The 15,320-nt window shown below is 39.9% G+C and overlaps 1 protein-coding gene across 3 annotated transcripts in view; it reads right to left on the bottom strand.

Moving 5' to 3' along the window:
- Positions 1-15,320, bottom strand: part of FES (FES proto-oncogene, tyrosine kinase) — a 580,113-nt gene that overhangs the window by 230,536 nt on the left and 334,257 nt on the right. For all 3 annotated transcript variants that reach the window (XM_085644363.1, XM_085644367.1, XM_085644366.1), the window contains exon 8: positions 9,125-9,244. In XM_085644363.1, coding sequence (XP_085500489.1) covers positions 9,125-9,244 — 120 coding nt within the window. The remainder of the gene's footprint in view (positions 1-9,124; positions 9,245-15,320) is intronic.

Here is a 15,320-nt window from a genome sequence, read left to right as displayed (position 1 = left end):
AAATCCTCAGTGTGCTGTTTTAACTATAGAAGTTTAATATACCTTTTACCATGGTATAATGGTTTGTTTGATCTCATGAATCTCTAAATAGCTCTTCTTCTGTTATATATTGGAATAGGGTTTAGCTTTTCAGTATGTTGTTTTACTTACAGAATTCTAGAATGGTTTTTGTCATGGTATAATGGTCTGTTTGTTCTCACTATCTTCTTCCATTTCACATTATGACCTCATAATGTGTCGTGACATATTCCATCCTGTTTGTATTAACTATTTGTTGTTTCTTTTTACACAGGACCTAACCTCATGTGCTTGACCTTTTAGTTTTGAATGTTGTTTACATCCCGAAGTCTTCCCCGCCTTACCTCATGGAGTCTGGGTACGTCATCATTCCATGTGGTCTTCCCCCCCACATCCTTCCATTGTTTTGACTTCTTTGTGGATATGATCCTTTTTCTTATATTCTTCTTTACAGCTCTCACCCCTTCCCCTTTTTTCCCTCTTCTTTCTTATCATACATGTTTCTATCATTTGCCTCTTTTTCCAATCTTGCTTCTTCCTTTTCTTCATCTTTCCCACCTTTTCAGCTTCTCTCAATTGGTTTTAACTTTTAATATCTTCGTACCTAATATAAGGTTTACTTCAATGTTTTTTATAGTTTCTATTGCTGAATTTTTCACATGTACGATCGTTCACAATTTACGAGATTTTATTGGTTCACTTATGTTTTTATTACCTTCATCTCACAAATGTTTTTGAAAATTGTCACATGGAACGTCCGAGGCTTGAACTCCCCCATTAAGCGACAGAGAGTCTTATCTCACCTCTCCAAATTAGATGTTAATATTGCGTTACTGCAAGAATCACATCTTACCGAAGGAGAATCACTAAAACTCAAAAGAAATTGGGTTGGTGAAATCTTTTTCTCACCAGGAGATGGCAAAAGGAATGGGGTTATAACTCTTTGTCACAAAACACTGAATGCCAAACTTGTATCTCAAGAATCCGACACAGAGGGTAGGTGGATTCTCACTAACTTCCTGCTGGGGAAGACCCCTCTGTCTTTGCTTAACATTTATGCCCCTACTAGCGGTGATGCCACGTTTTGGTTTCGTATATCTCAATTATTGCTCAAGTACCCATCAGAAAAATGTATTCTTGCAGGAGACTGCAACCAAGTGATGGACCCGTTTATTGATAGAAATTCTAAATCCCCCTTTATCCCAAACACGCCACACAAAGTTTTCACACAAACTATTCAACAAAGAAACTTATTAGACTCATGGCGCCTCTGCAACCCATCCACAAGAGAATACTCCTTTTTTTCCTCTCCACATCAAACACAATCTCGGATAGACCATATTTTTATTTCCCGCAACATTTCCCAATCCTTACGTTCTGCTGACATAGGCCCTATACTCATTTCGGATCATGCACCTGTTTCAATTCAATTAGACATTTTAAATCAATCTACATTGCCAAAAAAATGGCGTTTCAATAATTCCTTACTCCTTGACCCTAATTTCAATTCATCTTTTACCTCTTTCGCTCAAGAGTTTTTTCACATTAATTTAACAAATGATGTCTCCTTTCATACAGTGTGGGACGCCTTTAAGGCCACCGCTCGGGATTTCATCATTAGATTTGTGTCAAATAAACGTAAAGTTTCCCGCATATTACATAACGCACTTCTTGCTAAGATTAAAAAACTTGAGCACTCCTTCCACACCTCCAAGTCGAAGGACTCCCTTAAAGATCTCATCACTGCAAAAATCGCTTTTAACAAGTCCACTACCGAACAGGCCTCCCTATACTTACTGAAATCCTCAGCAAAGTATTATGGTGGCCAAAATAAATCAGGCAAACTTCTAGCCAATTATCTAAAGATTAAACAACAGAAACTTCATATTGATTCCATTATCGATGATAGCCAAGCACTGAAATTCAAAGACACTGAAATACTCCAAGAATTTGTACATTTCTATCAATCCCTTTACACACCAGAAAACACACCCTCAGATACAGACATATCCCAATATTTCTCCGCGATTCAAAAACATATTAATCCCCAATTAGATTTAGCCTCTTTGGAAGCTGAACTTACACAAACAGAATTGTTAAATGCTTTAAAAACTCTTAAAAAAGACAAGGCCCCAGGCCCAGACGGCTTCACAGTGGAATTTTATTTACATTTCGTTCATCTATTACTCCCACACTTACACACTCTTCTTTCTTCCTTTATCTCTTCCCATAATTCCACTGGCTCTTTTTCCGAAGCCTTGATCTGTCTAATACCAAAGACTGATAAGGATTTACGTTACTGTAAGAATTATAGACCTATATCCTTAGTTAACCTAAATTATAAAATTTTCTCGGAAGCTCTAGCCCTAAGATTAGAACCATATCTTCCCATGCTGCTTGGAAAAGAACAATCAGGTTTTGTCAAAGGTCGCAACATCACTGACAATACACGCTTATTCTTTGACATTTTATCTAAATCATCACATTATCCGGACTCCTTGGCAGCAATTGCGTTAGATGCAGAAAAGGCCTTTGATAGGGTTTACTGGCCTCTCATCTTCCACGCTCTCAAGTGGTTTGGGTTTGGACCGAAAATCATTTCTTTAATAGCCCTACTTTACTCTGAGCCCAAGGCCGCCATACCTACCAATGGCCTCATCTCCCCCTACTTTAATCTTAAACGAGGAGTACGCCAAGGATGCCCCTTGTCCCCATTTCTTTTCAATTTGGCCTTAGAACCCTTTCTCTCAAGAATACGCCAGAATAACTCAATCACAGGTTTTGTCTCGGATCCTCAACAAATTAAGCTGGCAGCATATGCTGACGATATTTTAGTTTTTCTCTCCAAACCACAATCTTCACTTACAGCTTTCATGGGAGAGGTGGAGGCCTATGGATTGGTATCTGGATATAAACTGAATAGAGGAAAATGTGAGATATTACCCTTAACCAAATACACCTTTAAGGATGATTTTAAGATCTCCAATTTTACCTGGAGCCCTAAACATATAAAATATCTTGGTATCTGGTTCTCTCCCTCTATAAAGACATCTATCTCTTTAAACATAGACAAATGTTCTGCCAAACTTAAAACTTTGGTCTCAAGATGGCATCCCCTTCATCTTTCTTGGTGGGGTCGTCTGGACACAATCAAAATGATGTTGACTCCGATAGTTTTGTATATCCTTTCTAACATTCCACTTTCCATTCCATCTAAATTCTTTCAAAAGATTAATTCTATTTTGACTTCTTTTTTATGGAATGCTAAAAAACCAAGAATGGCGTTACAGAAATTAACAAGACCAAAATCTGAAGGCGGTGTCAATTTCCCCCATTTCTCCAACTATCACAAAGCCTTTCAGTTACGACAACTATCAAATTGGATCACTAATCAATCTGAAGATAAACCTCTCTGGGTGGATCTTGAGACCTCGTTTTTAGCTCCCTTTTCATTTCAGGAATATCTCTCCTTTACTCGCAAACCACACAAGCTCTCTACTCCCATAATTAAGCAATCCTGTAAACTACTATCCACTGCACCCCACTTAGTAGTACATAATTTAGACACTTTTCTCAATTCCACAATTTGGCACAATAAACAAATCCTTCTCAATAGGAAACCTATATTTTGGAAGGCTTGGAGAAATAAAGGTCTACTCTGGGTTCATCAATTTTTAGATCAGGGCACACCCATTCAATTTACGCAATTACAAACTCTTTATCATTTGCCTTCTTCCTTTAAACCTACATTTTTGACCTTGCAGAAAGCAATACTTGATACTTATGCTAAACTCAAATCTTCACCTTCCTCACCCTCCCACCCCCTTTTCCCATGGCATAACCTTTTGCACATAAAGCCCAAAGCGTCCACCATTTATTTCCGTTTAATGGTACCTCCTGAGATCCGAGACAAAACCAAAGTGGAACTCTCGTGGGAATCCGATCTGGGAACAAATTGGCCTATCTCTTTTTGGAACAGAATTTGGACAAAACTTAGGAAATCATCCAGAGCGGCCAGCACAACACAAACACTCTTCTTTATTTACAACAGATTGTTTCTTACTCCCACATACCTACATAAAATACATAACACAAATCTCAACACTTGCTGGACATGTTCCCAGGTTCACGCTGATCTCCATCATATGCTTTTCACATGTCCACATGTTTTTATATTTTGGAAACAGGTCTGGCACCAAATCAACACTATATTTCACACCACAATTCCACTCTCCCCTACAAACATTTTCCTAGGTAGTTTAACACCGGACCGGAAAACAAGTCAATCTCAGTTACCACTTATTGATTTGTTAATAGCTGTAGCTTTTCAGCAAATATAAAAAAACTGGAAAGATTCCTCTAAATTGTCCTATTTAGCTTGGTGGTATGCTGTATGTCACAATCATCGCCTTGACACTGCACTCGTTCATCCTATCTCTCTTGCTACTAAACGTTCTCACCTTTGGGGCCCACTCACACAATTTCTAGACGATATCGTGAAGAAAACTCCTTTACCTGCTCCCTCACAACAAGAAGTGACCAAGCCTCCGTGACCTCCTATTGTTTATTTATAATTATGTTTAATTTATCATTTTCTATTATATATATCTATATATATATATATATTTTTAATTTTAATTGTGTATTTTTGACATGTACTGTTATTTACGATTTCTGTGAACCTTTGCTTGTATTCATATCATCTTCTATATTATCCTTTTACTATTTTAATGGATATTATATATCGTTATTCTTTATTACACCTTCATGTATTTATGTATTAACAAGTAACTGCATATATGAAGTATTGTTTTTATGATCATAATAATCTTTCCAATAAACCTTTTCTTGAACTCAAAAATGTAACAATCACGGATGTGGGCCATCCAATGACATAGTATCTGTCTTTTGTATGTACTCTCCCTGTTTTTATGCATGTTTTAAATGAAAATTGTATGCAATTATTGTTTTTTTTGACGATGTTCTGATGAAACAGAAGTATTGATTACCTACATACTGTTAAGCTTATGCTTTTTTAATCATAACCTGGATCAAATTAAAGAATAAAGTGATTTATTTTTGTGAAACTATTCCTTCTGATGTATAAGTAAGGTGCTTGGGGTGTGTAAATTTACTGCTCCCTCCATGTATGTGGTTAGCTTGAATTCGTGTGAGCGTGTTGTATAATAGGATATATAGTGAATAGCAGTAGCCTTAGAGTTCGGTCCAAAGGAAACACTTTTTATTGACATGATTTTATAGTACCCTATTCCTTTGGTATGAGGGGTCCCTCCCTGTTTCTCACATTCCTTGTAGGAACAGTCCATTGTAACTGACAGACGAGACCCCTTCCGGAAGGACACACAAGTAATCACAGATAAGTTGGGACTTGAGGTATACCTTTGATTCTGTGGCGCAGCGAGTAAGATACCCACATCTGGACATACCCTTGTCCACTTAGTATTTTATATCTAGCACACAAAAAGTGATCAGAGGAATGCTTGCAAATAGTGGCAACCACTCTAGGTAGCATTCAAGCCTGTTGTTATGACCCTACTTTTTCATGCTCAACAAAGGCTAACCCTGCACCTCATTGAAACAGTCCAATCCGAACTCCCAGCTGAGACCCCCTCCACAAGGGAGCAGAAGCAACCCTGGACTGGGTTCAGCCTCATTAGGCCTCGCCAATGAGATATAACCTTGATCCTGTGGCACAGCGAGCAAGAGACCCCTGTCCGGGCATACCCTTGGCCACTGAGAGTGTTACATCTAACAGACAAAACGGGATGGGAGGAATGCTTCCAAATAGTCAAACCCACTGGTATTAGCTCGGGGTAGCATTCAACCCAGTGTTTTTCACTCACTGCGTCACTGTAGACAGGGGCCTGCCTTATGCCAATCAGTGCTGACCCTGTTCCTCATGGAAAAAGTCCATTCGAATTGCCAGATGAGACAACGATCAAAAGGAAACGCAAGCAATCCTAGATTGGTTTTGCCTTATTAGTCCCCAAAAGTGATTTATTGCTTGCTTCGTATGGCACGGTGAACAAGTTCTGGAAATACTTGGGGATGTAACTTGGCCCAGAAGGCGCTAAGACCTTCTTGGTTTGTATTATTCTTATTTTCAAATGGCCTATTTATTTATCTGTGAATCAAACAAACATTTCTTTTTCTTTGGAGTGTTCTCGGTTATTTCTAATCCAAATCCAAATCTCTAAGGTTATCCCTGGCGGAGTAAACCTTGAGTGCTTGTCATCATTTCCCCGAGAGTCAAGTGCCTAAAGGGAATATCTGGGACATCCCATATGAAGTGCACCAGTATTGTGGCCCTGGGGCAGCATTAGTAAACAGTATTTCCACAAGCGGCCGTAACGTTTGGCTGTCCCTGTGCAGAAGAAAAGGGCTCATAAATGGTTACGTAATAAGAGTATTAATTATTTATTATTATTATTTAATGCATGGTTGAATAAGCAATCTAGTCACCTTTTGTCACTGCACTATTTGTACAAGTGTTGTCCCCACTTGGCCTAGGCTTGCCCTGCATGCTTGCTGACAAGGTGTGGTTCCCAGTGTGTGAGGGTAGCTTGTACTTCTATTGCTGTGCCTGAACTGTTTTCGGTGCGAGGGGAAGTATCCACGCTGCTAACTTGTTGTACCCGTCCTGTGTGTGAGTGTAGATTGCACTGCTGATGCCTGTCTCAGAGATATGTTCTGTGTGTAAGGGACGCTTTTACTGCTGTTGCCCAACTATTGTGAACGTTCTGTTGATGTTGGTGAATCTTGAAAAGACCTCACTATAAAAATCAAAATCAAAACTAGAGGTTCTGGTAAGGCATGTTAAGTTTCCAGAAGAAATCAAACTCGAAATGTATTCATTTTCCCGATGAGATGAAATTCTAGCTTTGTATATACCACAGTTAACATTCTCCATCTTTAACTTAGCTACATTTGCCTCTAGCATTCCTTTAGATTTGCTTTTCTCCGAACAGTGCTAAATCGGCCTGCCACATTTGTTGCTTAATTATTTGTAAATTCACCCGGTGAAGTTTCATTCTACGTATCTGTTTTGTTGCCACATCATGTTCTTGTTCCATTTTCTTTTGTCCACTTTCGAATTTGTGTAACTGTATAATGTTTTCTTGCTTATTTTTAGGCGCTAACAAGGTTGACTTCCCCCAAACAAAAGCTTTACTGTGAGCAAAGGAAGTCGAACTGATCAAAAAGTATCAAAACAACAGAACAAATGAAACTAGGTGAGGCAATAGGGAACTGTAGAAAATGAATACATATGAGTCAATGCAGGCCATGAGAGCAGGGCCAAGGGAAGAGGAACTAACCAATGATAACTGATGCAATCAGGAGGAATGGAGCTGTGGGAACAATGGGTGTCTGTCCTAACCACTGAACTATAATCCGGTCTGCAAGAATGGCATGATTCCCTGGCTGCAGAGTTTTCTGTGTAATAATGAATTTGCTCTGCTCTTTGCCGCACAATTTGTATATTTCAACAAAAATATTTACTAAATCAAATGTAATTACGAATGCTTTGCAGTAGGTGCAAGGTATCAAAATGTTTTGCAAAAAACATAATGTGTCATCTTTCGCTCGTTAATATTTTTAATTCTGGCTAGAAGAGTTGATCATTTTCCCCAGATGACTTTAATATGACACTTAACAGCCTGGGAAATGTTCTTTGTCTAGACCAGGACACAAAAACTCTACATATTAAATGGATTTCAAAAAATGTGGAAACAAGGATTCCTTCTATGTAATGACTACTTTGTTATCATAACTATACAACTTATTGTTTATACCGGACTGTTGCAAGAACAGCAGTTTTTGTAGGATACCACTCAGAATTTAAAATAATTTTAAGCAATTTGTATCTCAAAGAGTTGAAGTCTTCAACTTTAAAGTGCCTCTCAGTGTTTTAATTTACAGTACAAAAAAGGCCTTTTCCCGCAGGCCCTGTAATGTGAACACAAAATAAATAGGATAACAGAGGTCCTTTTTTGCTTTGCTTGTGCTGCGTTTACACAGACTATTTTGCTTTGGGAGGTAGAATGGGCAGTGTTCATAAAATTGAATTCATGCAAAAAAATCATCAATTGTTAATTAATAATATACTTTATGTGATCTAATTAATGAATGTGCAATTTTCTATATTAAGAAATGTTTGCCTTCCCTGTAACTTCGGGATCCTCGTGTATGGCTGATCAGGAAACTGTCAAAAAAGTTAGTTAATACTGTCAAATATTTAAGTTCATTCACATATTATGTAGCATAGTTTACTTTTTCCTGCAACACAATTTAGTTAACCCCGACATGTAATTTGGGCCTCGTTTGCCACATAATTGCAGTGACTCTTGATGCATTCCAAAAGAAATAGGAGTTGTACAAACTAATATATGACAACACAATAAGAACGAATTATATAGTATTGAGTGTAACCATGGTCAGTTTATAGGGGTGAAATAGAGCTATGCCCAAACGGTTCGGGCCAGTACATGAGGTGCATAAGGGCTGCACCATGCAAAGGTGATGGCTACAAAAGGTGCACAGGAAGTTACGACATGCTATACTATTCAGTAAAAGAACACTGCCATGAGCAATAAAGTCCCAAGGTAAGAGTAAAGTGAGTGTCACAAAGCAACATGGAGAACAAATCGATATAAACTAGATCAACCAACGAGCACTAATGCAGAAAAAGGCAAGAGAGCGACCTACGCTAACAATAACAGCACTAATAATTAGGACAAATAAAATAAGAGGAAAGTAGTCTACGTATACTGATGTGGACATGTACAACAGGTCAAATTATATCAAATTCAGTATAAACAATGCTCACGCTACATTTCAAGATAAGAGCACAGAAATTAGATTTATGAAATGTGGGAGGTGAAACCATGTGCATCACCCGTTTCATCTAGTGAGGTATTCAATAAAATACCATCTACATTTGTGTCATTAGCTAGCCACAGCACTACCACCAGGAACAATTACTAACTATGACATATGGTGAAATAATTTTCAAATGATTATCATGAGCTAGGGATCAGTTAGTTACTCCATTGTGTGTGCAAATGACACCCCACTTTGTACTTACGTGTGCTGCACACTTTCTATAGTCAGGTCATTCAGTTGCAGCTCTCCCGCTGTCAAGTTGTCCGTTTCCTCCAGCAGCGTTGTATCAAAGGTCACCACAGGTGGAGGGTCTACCGAGGACCTGCAAGAGAGGCATTCGCTGACTTAGCAGGCATTCTAAGTGACAGGAGTTATTGACAATCGAATCGTTAAAGAACAGAACTCAGCTGACTGGTCCAGTTCATTGACATTGGCTACTCTTGAAGGAAACACTAAACAGGCTAGCAGGAGAGCTTGGCACTGTAGGAGATGCCAGACAGCTGGCTCCAGCCAGCAGTGGAGAAGGACTTGCCTTTATTCCATTTACCATTTACCGTCTTAAAATTCCATTGTTTCGTCTTCTCTTCTACGCACCGCCCCTCACTGCAGTGTCATGCAGGCACGATTGAGCCTACAGTAATAGGTATGTGGTGAATCTCTAAAGAATTTTGAGCTGGCTCTGGACTGTGTATTTTTTATTCTTTACTCGGTTATGTAATTAACTGTAAAATTAGATCTGTTGTTTGTGTCCTAGTCTATTTGATGCCTTTTTGACCTTGTAAAGCCTGTTAGGCCTATGTAAACTCATTCATTCACTCACTCACTCGCTCTCTAGTGGTCTGAACCTGACCTGACCTGGACCTTAACTAATTCAATAGACAAACATCATCTTGGGCCGGGTTTAACCATTTGTCTATGTAGTTGTCAATGGAAGCCTCATGGAATACGTCACTGATCAAAGCAAATGAAAACAAGTAATGGTGGCTTGTTCTGGCTGGTATGTCTACCATGTATGTTGGAATTCCATAGATATTTTAGATATGCAATAATGATGGGGGTTCAATTGCATGCAGTGACCTCAAAACCTAATAAAGAGTTTTGGTTAAAAAACAGATGTAGTTGCAGTTAGTGGTCTCACATTCACTCGGACTGAGTTTGGTATTCTGTAAGTTAAATCCTCTGCCAATCCATGTTTGATGTTAAGATATGATGAGAAACATTATATACTGTCTCTTCAAACAAAATTAGCCCTTCCCTTTTGGAGGGCAGGCTATACCAAGAAGAGGGAGGAGGTATGCTTTAAACAACACTTTTATACCTTTTAACAATATTTATGAAAACAAAAAACTCTTGACTGGGTTTACATTAAAAGAACCTTTAAGTTCAAAACTAACCGAGACTACGGTCTGTCATACAAAGACTCTAGTTGCTACCACTTCTACATGGCGGCACCACGACATCAGATGGACATAGGCGGAACCTATGACTTGTATGCTCAATCTGCCCACTCCCACCCATGACAGTAATCCCAAGCGTTGACAGAGCCCATTGGATGACATTCCATTTAGGTATACGTTATACATTCTGGGCAAAAACAGGTGAGTTTAAGAACACTTGTGAATCTTCAACTTTAGCGATTGAAAAGAGGAGGTTATTGAGTGACCAGATTCAGTTGTTTTGATTAGTTAGTGAAGCTGGTCGCATTGAAGCAAACAGAAGAAAAACACAGAGAATAAAACAGAGTCAATGGTTATGAAATGGCATCTCCCAGGAGATACTCTGAGTCACTTTGAAAGGTACGGTAAAAGCAAAGGCAGAGTAATGAGAATGGCCACCGACAGTTGCAGAAGATGAGCTTTGGACGGTGATTAAATCCCTGTTGGTGGGCTAAAACACGTAGAAGTAAGCTAAGACCCCTAATAAGTGACCTAGATATCCCACCGTTCAGCTCGGCCGTACCCTCGACCCCCCGGGGGGATGGCCGAACACTTTGCCAGGGCCGGTTTTGTTTCCCAGTCCGGCCCTGAATTAGATCACACCTTAGATGATGATCTGCCCAGAACTAATTGGTAGCGGTTCAAACAGCTCCACAGGAAATCTATGTACAATTCCTCTATTAACACAGAGACCTAAACCTGCTTTTCTTAGAGTGAAAGGTCCCAGAAAGGAGGTCGATAAACAGTTACAAGGCCAAAGTCCTCCTCTTTGGCAAGCTCTCTTCCAGCTGGTCCTCTGACTGGTGGCATGCCAACTTGAATTCTACCCCCTCTCCTGCATTGACCGCTAAGAACCTAGGAGTCACTCTGGACATTAAGCTTTCCATGGTCAAACAGCTCAATAAAGTTACAGAGGTTTGCTTTTTCACTTTAAGAATGTTGCAGAAAACTTTCACTTGGCTGCCTTTATCTTATCGGATATCAGTTGTCCATGGACTAATCACTTCCCCCATAGATTACTGTAATGCTCTTTAGTTTGGTATACCTGATTACTTAACACATAGGTTGTGAGCAGCACGGTTCATCCTCAATCTCCCACATTTTGGAACACTTCAAGTGTTCTCTTTTTACATTTATGTGCATTGTGCAGAAATCACATTTGCCCTGCTCACCTTAACAAAAGGCTTCAACACCATTATCCTCGGTGGACCCTTTGGCCAATCTCCATCTTGTGATTGTCCCTCAGATTCATGGATGCAAATTCAGCAGTCGCTTCTTCTCCTAGCTGCCAAGACTTGAAACTCGCTTCCTATTTCCATTAGTCTCCTCTTGCGTAAACTAAGACTCTGGCTTAGCTCTAAAAGGTGTGCTTTCACACCCATGGGTGTCATGAGTGAACTTAGTTCAATGCACTAGCGATTGAATGTGAAAAAACAGGCTATTGTAGCCCCACACAACCCCCTCAATACATAGTTGAAGCGGTGTCCATGTTTTTAGGTGACTAACAGTCCCTTAACAGGGATCCAGGGATGCAATGGTAATTTAGAAGCCCAATTTCCTTCTTTACAGTATCACAAACATAAAAAGCACAAGGAAAAAAAGAATTCAGTTAAAAAGTGTCCCTTTCAGCAGTCTAATCCTGTTGTTTAGTACATCTAAAATAGCCACACTTAATATTATTAAAACAGCACAAATACATGTTGCAAGCAATGGGAATTTAATGGACATTTCTACCATAGTTAAAATGTCATCTAGCAACATACCATAGTAAGACCTTCTTCTATGCACCATACTAAGAGAGCATGGAGTAGTGTAACTTGCATCTAGAGTTTCTTAGGGAGAATCAACGCACTGCATACCAGTAGCGGCTGGTGACATTTCAAAGGGGTGAGGCGTAAAAGTTGGGGATGAATTTTACGTAGTGAACAAGTCCAGCCGACATAAGGGCGTTCAGCCCATGCATCATTCACCCAATCATCCCCCCATTAATTTTCCACGTTTCTATCATCCACAGCATTCATCTTTTCAAGCATCCATCCATTCATCCTTTTAGACACTCTCCCATTCAGTCACCCAACCAGTCATCCATGTATCCATTCACTAGGAATCATCCATTTGTCCATCATATGGAGCATTCATCTATTCATTAATGTATACATCCACTCATCCTTCTGGACCCACTCTCCTCCTGTAACTCTAACGCCCACCCATCTATCTATGTATCCTTTCACCTCTGATGAATCACCAGAGCTTCCATCCATCCCCAGACTATCTCCCATCCATCCATGTATCCGTCCGTCCATCTATCCATCTTGATGAAAGAACATTTGCTTGCATGTATTTGAAACACGTTCTCGCCAGACAAGTGGAAACACAATATTGCTTTGCAACCTTTGATCCCAGTGAATTTCCGTTATAATCTCAAATCATTTTTTTATTAATGTGCTGGTGTTCAACTGCTTCACTCTAATTAGAAGAAGGTATGTTCTGGAGGTGTGAGTCTTTAACAGCAATTGCCTCAGTCTACATCAAAGTTGGATGGACGTGCCTTCCTTAACCTAAAGTAATTCAGGGTAACAAGGGGCATATCAAAATGATTTATCGTCTTATACCCAGAATAGGTTAAAATTTGTCTGCAAGAGAAAGATCTACTGCAATTGAACGTGGAATGCCCCTGATGAGCCTAAGGGCGCTGCTATTAATTCAGATATGCAATTAATCTATAGTTTACATTGAGGATATGTTTATTTAATCTGCTCAAAAATAAATTTAGCCATCTAATTTCTCAGAAACAAGTTAACTAGAGAATGCAGTATATTTAACATATGTAGAGATTTTTGAGTGGATGATAACAAATAAAGGACTGGGAGGGGCACATTTCAAGGTCCGTTTTTGTTTAGCACCTTAATCGCATAGCCCATTAAAACCTGCTCTAGGCCCCTCCCTCCATGTTTCTGATTGACCACACTTGCCTGGGATTCTGCCAGCCATTCTCTGATCCAATCACGTCTGCAGCTTGCTTTTATCTTGAGGCACGTGTACCACTGATCACGTCGTGCACAGCCAGCGTCATGTGCACTCAACCTTCCCCAGCTCCTTCCAGAATTGAGTGAGGCCATGGAAGCTTGTTCCCACCCCACACTGTGATGAGTTAGGAAATGGGTGGAATACAGTGATACACAGTGCACCCTCGCTGTTTGACAAACAGCCTTGGAAACCCAGGGCTTATGCTTAAAGAGCCCAGTGCATCATCGGGGGCATGACCTTACAGTGTTGTAGGCCACTAGGGGCCATGGCTGAAATCAGGTAAGCCCTATAAATCCTGCGACAACCGGCACATGAGCTCTAGCACATGTGCCTACTGAAAGTGCCTGGTTTTGCGTGACCCTTGTGTAGAGTGAGGGTCACACTCTCTGAAGGTTTAATGAACTGAACATTCGTAAAGAAAATACGAGATATCAATTGAGGCAGAAATTGAATCAGGGGCAGAGCCCTTCCGCCATAATCAAGAAACCGCACCGGCTGCACAGCTGTTTACTGTAAAATACTCTCATTGTCAGCAGTAGAGAGCAAGTGTTTACTCTAAAGCAAAACACTTCAACATCAGTTCTTCTCCTCCCGGACTTTGCACTGTATCAGCTTTTAGTGCAGAATGGGAAGTAGCAGCATCACAGCAGTCTGAAGATCTTCTGGCAGCATCCTGCACAATAATCTGGGGCTAGAGACCTCTCCCAACAAGTGGTCAATTGAGAGTCCTTTTATGCTATAACTTATGAGAGATTGGAATCTCTGACATAACCTTAGGCATATTTTACATAATCTATGTGCATCGATAGGTTAGTCTTCGATGCATGCTTATAAACAATTAAGGTAAAAACATGTCAATTCAGACTACACTCTTTATGTTATTATAATTATTATTATCTCACCTTAAGATAGAGATAACAAGGCACTTGTTCCAGAATGATATTGCATCAGGCGTCTTATCGAGGTCATTGCCTGAGCATCAGGTGTCTTATCGATGTCATTGTCTGACTGACTTGACTCTTTCATATGTTCTTGGAAACATAAGGACAGACGACATCTGTATCAAAGGCAGACACGTCGATGATTCTGCAAAAATAGAGAAAATGGGGACTCGGCTTGCTCAGAAAGGAGGTGGGCTTAGGATCTATAGGTCACTCTCCAACATTGGTCTATTAATAAAACATCTTAAAACATATATTTTTCAGCAGTAATCAATCTCTGAGTTTTATAGTTATTCCGCAAGTGTATCTGTTTTGTGCCTGGGCACACTATTTAGTAGCTGTGCATACTTTACAAATATAAGAAATAAATGCCACGTTTTAGGTCTTGTCAGTTCACCCTTGACCAAAAGGTTGCTGGAGTTGTATGAGAAAATCCAACTCAACCCCATGATGGCTAATCTTGTGTGGAAGCTAAATAAAGAACACAACAGGGTCCATGACGAGAAACGTGTGTGTATGCTTACATTTGTGTTCTGTGACCTCCTGGCTTGGTGACCCTCCTCACAACCCATTAGTGTCTGTGCAAATCATCTTCCTCATGTACTAGCCCTGAAAATGCACGCCATCCTTATTTGTATTTGCTGTCTATTAGACTTAGCTTTTCTAGCAGGTTTATCTCCAGACTTTTTGCTTTTGGGCTTCCTGTTTTTGACCCTGCTTTTGTTGGTTTCATTACTCTGGGCACTTTACCACTGCTGTTCAGTGTTAAAGTGCATACGCTCTCCATGTAAAATGTAATTATCGATTGGATTATTTGACTTACTACTAAGCCCCTAGTACATTGCACTGTGTGTGCCCAGGGCCTGTAAGTCAAATGCTGCTAGTGGGACTGCAGCACTAATTGCGCCACCCACTCAAGCAGCATTTTAAAAGTATCTCAGACCTGCCACTGCAGTGTCTGCATGCAGTTTCCACTGCCATGTCAATCTGGCAA

Source organism: Triturus cristatus, chromosome 3_1 (genome assembly GCF_964204655.1).
Source record: "Triturus cristatus chromosome 3_1, aTriCri1.1, whole genome shotgun sequence".
In the NCBI taxonomy this organism is placed as follows: Eukaryota; Metazoa; Chordata; class Amphibia; order Caudata; family Salamandridae; genus Triturus; species Triturus cristatus.
This window is presented reverse-complemented; position numbering and strand designations above follow the sequence as displayed.